General features: G+C 43.1%; 1 protein-coding gene across 3 annotated transcripts in view; it reads right to left on the bottom strand.

The window, feature by feature from the left end:
• Positions 1–1778: 1778 nt before the first annotated feature.
• Positions 1779–6507, bottom strand: part of cd2ap (CD2-associated protein) — a 90714-nt gene continuing 85985 nt past the window's right edge. For all 3 annotated transcript variants that reach the window (XM_032511401.1, XM_032511402.1, XM_032511403.1), the window contains 3 exons: positions 4260–4468; positions 3419–3482; positions 1779–2427 (listed from right to left, as the gene is read on the bottom strand). In XM_032511401.1, the coding sequence (XP_032367292.1) occupies positions 2386–2427; positions 3419–3482; positions 4260–4468 (315 nt within the window). In that variant the 3' untranslated portion in view covers positions 1779–2385. The remainder of the gene's footprint in view (positions 2428–3418; positions 3483–4259; positions 4469–6507) is intronic.

Genomic DNA, 6507 nt, shown 5'->3' with positions numbered 1-6507 from the left:
CACACACACACACACACACACACACACACACAGGACCACCAACATCCTGAGGATTTATTCCCTGGACCATATATGTCTGTTCCAAATTGCTTTGCAACCCATACAATATGTATTGATCTCTTCCAGTAGAGGACTGACCAACCACCTGACAGACGGATAGCGATTGCTATCCCTACAGATATTGCGCCAGGTGGCTAAACAGACACAGGCAGACACAGATTGCACCAAGTTCTGGGATTGTCTTGACAAAAACTTCCACATGAGAGAATTGTTTCAAGGAATATATAATCACATAACAATTCTACACATAGGGGCTTTAAACTATAAGGAGAATGAGAGTTTATTTCAGTATTATTGCTGCTCTCTGCTTCCAGTTAGCTTTACTTGTGTACTTGGAATGTGGAAAGAGATGAAACTAGACGTGTACAATAAGGACAGGAGTGCTGTGCATGCTCATGCATAACACATTCCAGAGCAGCAAGATGATCAAATGATCTCATGAATCAGAGAGGGATGGGGATGAAGGGGGGTCCGAGGTAGAACGGGCCGTGACAGAGAACACAGGGATGCTGGCCAGATCAAAAAACTGGTTGCAGAGATGATCATAGTGAGATAAACATACGTTGGTTATCAACTTTGATAAGGGAAGAGTGAATTATCTCTTCTTCTTTTTTTTGCATGAGGACTCTGCATTACCCCCCCCCCCCCCCCCCCCCGGGATTCCACTGGGCGTGGACGTGCTGGTGTTCGGCCCTTTCTGCGGTGGTTGGCGTTCCGGTCGGGGTCCGCGATGCAACACCACGGGGGGGGGGGGGGTCTGAGAAGTGGAGCGTTGCCTGCCTGACGCGCAGATTTAGTTGTTTTTTAGAACAAAAAGTGGAATGCTTTGGATTAGTTTTAAAAGTAAGTATTACACATAGTTTTATGTTTTTTTTCATTTAATTAACGACATGGTAGATTAGTGGCTGTGTTTCAGTTGTTGGAATAGTGCAGTGACGAGATATATGATGGCGACTCTTCACTCAGTCTTAATTTTGAAAATGGACTTTCCACTACCTGGCGGGCCTGTTGGAACGTCTCCATGAAGGACCAGACCAGGGCCATGGGCCGCGCTGCTGCTGGAACCACGAGCACTCCTATTTAATAGTGACCCCCATCTTCCACCGGGTGCGGAACGGCGGAGGAGTCATCAGGTTTCCATTAAACTCAGTGTGTGTTTTTCCACTGAGTGCTGAGCGGCTGCGTCCCGACTCCGTCTCAGCTCCGGCGGTCCCCAGACCTCCGGAGCAGATACGCAGAGCTTCTATTGGCCGGACACCGGAGAGCACCGCAGCAACTCAGCACGGAAATAAAACAAATCTGGACCTGGACCTGGTGGGTGTTGACGGACGGCGGAGCACCAAGCCGCCACGAAGGGCAGGGGGGCCGCCACGCAGGGCAGGGGGGCCGCCACACAGGGCAGGGGGGCCGCCACGCAGGACAGGGGGGCCGCCACACAGGGGGGCCGCCACGCAGCCGTTCTGCGTCCGGTGGAATTTGGGGGCCAGGGCGCCCGGTGGAGTCTCGGTGTTACTCCGGTTTAAGTTCTAAAAACATTCACAGCGAGTGAAACAATTTGACAAAAATAGAAGAGACCAGCATAGAAGAGGTCCTCTCTATATAATAGGCATGTCAGTAGACTTAAAAAAAATAGATATACAATATCATGCTGCAAAATCTCCAGACACCATGGTGGTATATATATGTAATATATGTAAGCTCCCAATACAAACACTTTGAAACAGGCACAGTAGTGATACCCTGGATAGGAACGCTAGAAACCACATGGTAGGAAAGAGAACTCCTCTGCTGAGGATCAAACAAAGATGTCAACTGAAATCAAACAGTTTCTTATTATTTTAAAATCAACTATTGGTGCATCATAAAAGAAATATGAGAAAAAGAGTTAGGAGAGGAAAACAAGCTTCCCCTGCTTTATACAAAGTCAGTAGTACTGAGAGCGGACCTCCTCCCTGAGGGGTTCAAGGAACTCTGGAGAGACAGGGAGAGAGTGGGAGGGGCAGAGATGAAAGTCCAGCGCAGTAGCTTGAAGTAAGGCCTCCGTTTTTTTGTTTTTTTTTTGTGTTGGCAAAAGAAAAAAAGAAAAGAAAAAGAGAACATATACATTTGTAACATAATTACATCTAGCTTGAATTTTTTTTTATATGTGCAAAATGTAAATCTTACAAATAAAAAGAGTTTTTTTCCCCGTAGATCACTGAAAAAAGGATTGTGCTCGTGGTGGTTCACCCCCCCCCTCTCGGTCCACTCAGCGGTCCGCCTGGCACCGCCGGCGGTCCATAGCCCAGCGGCCCCCTGGGGGGCTGGCTGTTCAGAGCGCTGGCTTCACGTCGAGTGGATGCTCCGCTTCAGTTTTTCTATCTCCATCTACGACAGCATCACAAACACACAGGCCTGAGGTTAGACCACGGACGGCTGGGGAGCCACTTTAACACTTTATAGCCACCGACCGAATGAATCAAAGTACTATGTAGTAGGAGTAGTGGTTTTGTTTTATAAATTGGTATAGAAAAAAGTTCAGTTTAGGAACCGGTATCAGAGTCATGGTATTGGTACTGGTTTTGAAAATGTTTAAATGACAAAGTGGAATAAGGAATTCCATTCTTCTGCCAGAGTAGGGTGATCCCATGATTAAGAAAACATCTCACACAGTCACTTCCTGAACGTTGACCCCTCCCCTGCCCCCCCGTCAGATTGGCCCTGGGCTGGACTGTTTTAGTTATGCTGCTCTCTCGTGTACACATTAACATTTACATTTTATTTATTCATTATCACATGTGAGCTGCTGTTTACTGAAATGTCCTTGCAGTGAAGAATAAAGTAAGCAATAGCAATGTTTCAGTCCATCAATCTACCTTTTGCAAAAGCTGCTAAACTTCTTAAACCTACAGTATCTCCTCTCTGCACCCTCGCTGCAGGATTTCATCTCAATAAGGCAATAAAAAAAAAAATAGAAATAAACATCAGTTTGTCAGTTACTGATCTTTGTGAAAATGAATTACAGGCTCAGAATATTTAATGATAAATGATTTTTGACAGTATTTTAAATTCTTGCCATTTAAGCCAAGATCAAAGCTCCCAAGTCTGGAGGGATAATAACTCTGATGGCAATCTCTAGAAAAAACATTCATTATCCTTTGCTTTTCCTGGTTCGCATATGTTTCTACAGATCTGTGGAAGGAGGCTTTTATAGAAATAGACTTTTTGCATCCAGTGGAGTTGCCCCCTGCTAGAAATTAGATATAATTGCATTGTGTTAAATGTGTGCGTGCTCTGGTCTGCATCAATATTTGGTCAAACAAATGAGCAGAATGAAGGGAGACAGCCCAGCATGCTTTGCTGTGTGGATCAATGTTACCTGCAGAGAAACACGCTTCAGCCGCTCCTCATCCAGCTCTCCTCGTAGCTCAGAGATCTCTTTTCTGGACACACACACACACACACACACACACACACACACACACACACACACACACACACACACAACACCACACACACACACACACACACACACAACACACACACACACACACACACACACACACACCACCAGACACACACACACACACACACACACACACACACAGGTTTATTTCTGCGGCATATAGTATAAAAGGTTTATGCTTTTGAGCTAACTACCATGAGGCAATTAAAAATAGGTTAAAGTCCCAACACAAATGTTTTCATTTTAAATTTAAATTAAGCGGAAATGCTAACACACTGAGAGCTCAAGTTCCACTAACACAACCCCACGTCAGCGCAGGTCTAAGCAGCATGAAGCACTGCATCGAAATCCCGTTTCTAATGAGCCAAGTAGCAGGTTTTCATTCCTTAAAAGAGCCAAAAGCGCAATATGTAAAGTGACAGTCCGACGTGTGTCGACATATCAATATGATATATTATGAATAATATATCTAAAAATTACTATATTATGAATAGTAGTGAGTAATCAACTTCAGATATAGGGAACTGGTGGTTGGAAAACTGCTGTAGGCAAAGTAAATGCTGGACAGAAGTTTAAACTACTAGTAACTCAGAGATACTGGAGTGTTGTATTATGTGTTCAGTACGTCTACTTTAAAATATACATTGTAGATGGAAGTGTATCAGAACATTTTCAACAAGTGACACAATTTTCCATTTCTGCTTCTCAAGCTATGGTATCCAGACGGTGTTCTTATGCCCACTGAGGTCATTACATTTGCTGGGCCTTGAGCAGCTCCACAGACAGCAGCAGATCCTTCATCTGGCCCTTCAGCTCGTCCAGCTCCGAGATGGGCTCCTCGGGCTCCAGCCGGGCCTTGCTGCCCTGCGCCGCGCTGTCTGAGCTTGGGGCTGCTGCGGGGCTCGGCTTGGCCATGGTGGGCCGTTGGAGGGACGGTGACTGGGATAACGTGTTTGTGGAAGGCTGTGAAGAAAAAAATTAAATAGGGAGAAAAATGAATAGATTCAAAATTTCCTGACGCAATTGGTTTTCCAATTGATTCAATTAGGGAAATTACACTTACAATACCAAATACCAAATGAGAATGTAAAAATTGTTAATTTCCCCTCGCATAGCGCGTCTCTGTATATACCTAAAGCCATTCACCCGTTCAACGCCCTGGGTATCTGGTTTGTGTTTGTCCAGTTTCCTGAAGCTGAGATTGTTCTAGACGTCAGGCCTTTTCCTACTGTGGCACACGCTTTCCAAACATGGTTGCACTACAAAGAAATGGCTAGTATGGAAACTAACGTCACACAAGAAAAAATGAAAAAGAGTCTTGGCTTTTAATGCTCACCAAATCCATGCAACTCAAAGACTGTTTAGGGACTCCCTGTATGCGGAGATTGTCGCATAGACCCTTTTAGAACAGGAGGGAATGAGAAATATATACTGTGTGCAAAAAGATGGATGGTTGTAGCCAACACTACATGGGATTAGCACGTCCCCATAGCACCCATCTAAATTAGGATATCTTGAGTTAAGAGGTCAAGGCCATTAAAAAATGGAAAGCCAGTTTTTTTTCTCGCCAGAAGAAGTTCTTTTTCTAGAATTCTTGCCCTATGTTTAAAATTGCCATATAACGACCTACATTCAAACAATAAAATGCAAAATACACAAATGCTATATTCAAAGTTCCAACTTCCATTGAATGTTTTTCTCAGTCGCTTTGGCACATTACTAAGATCAAAAAATGACTCAGAACTGCTTGTTCACCTTCACGAGATCCAGTCACTTACCAGATGAAAGCAACTCATCGTTATGTTGGTCAAATAGCAGCTGCTCTTCTACCTGCATGCAATTACGCATGTACAATTGTCTGCTGTTTTTACATGATCAATTGCTTATGTCATGTTGATCTAAATATAATATACTGGATGTCCGTTGAATTGTCTTTCCCGCCCAAAACATCTAGGCACAAGTTCATTGAATAGGTCTGTGAATGCAAAATGGCTGAACTCATCGTCAATATCGGTCCAACCTTTTCTGTGTCGTCAGTTATTTTTTTTTCTTTGTGCTATAAAGTAGTTTTGCGTTTTTCTTTCTGAACTGCAATTACACTGCAATTAGTTGAAAACCCAAAAATAAATGGGAATTCTTTCCAATTTCTTGCACTCCCAATCTCACATGAAGGAATGTGTGACTTTTACTGCTGAAATGTATGAATTCCATACAGAAAAAGTGCAGCCTAGTGCAATTTCAATCATTGTCATGAAAAATGTGGCATGTATGTAGTGTGTACATCAGAAAATACCTAAAGAGTATAGTATATATATATATATATATATATATATATATCTCATATTGACAAGACCAGTAAGCGTTTGGCCTTAACTAAGCATCTTCTTTGTGAACAATGACACAAGGACTTGACTTTCTGACGGCACTGACATGTTCACTGGAATAAAGGTTTACTTTTGAGGAATGGGCTAGATATTTTGAGCAAATTACAGCCTTTTGCAGGTCATGCATTGTGTGGAGTAGTTTATAATAATTGTTTTCAGAAATCGATTTACTGGTTTGCAAAATACACTCAGATGCCAGACATACAGTGAAAGAGTTAGGGCTTGCTTTACTAATTCCTCCTGTTTATGCCGGCTAGGAAGCAATCTCTTCCTAGCAATACTACATTGTGAGACAAGGACAAAAAACACATGCTTGTTCTGTGCTATATTCCAAAGATCTGCCAAAGCTTTAATTAGCACTAGCCAAATTGAGGGGGTGTCTTCCAAAGTTTTCATAGTCCAGAATCCTCTCTCTTTGGGTACGGGTTTTTCTTGCTGGGTATTGGAGCTTTATACTGTGGGTTTTATTCCCGATCTGTTATATTGAAGTTGCGCTATAAAGAGATCTCTGAGAAGTCTGAGATATGCATGATTAAGAGTGCTCCAAGCTATGGTTCACTCTGACTGCTCTGTCTGTCTTTCTGTGTGTGTGTGTGTGTGTGTGTGTGTGTGTGTGTG

The sequence above is a fragment of the Etheostoma spectabile genome, unplaced genomic scaffold, assembly GCF_008692095.1.
Source record: "Etheostoma spectabile isolate EspeVRDwgs_2016 unplaced genomic scaffold, UIUC_Espe_1.0 scaffold362, whole genome shotgun sequence".
NCBI lineage: Eukaryota > Metazoa > Chordata > Actinopteri > Perciformes > Percidae > Etheostoma > Etheostoma spectabile.
Note: the sequence above shows the minus strand (reverse complement) of the source record. Positions and strands in the feature narration are given on the sequence as shown.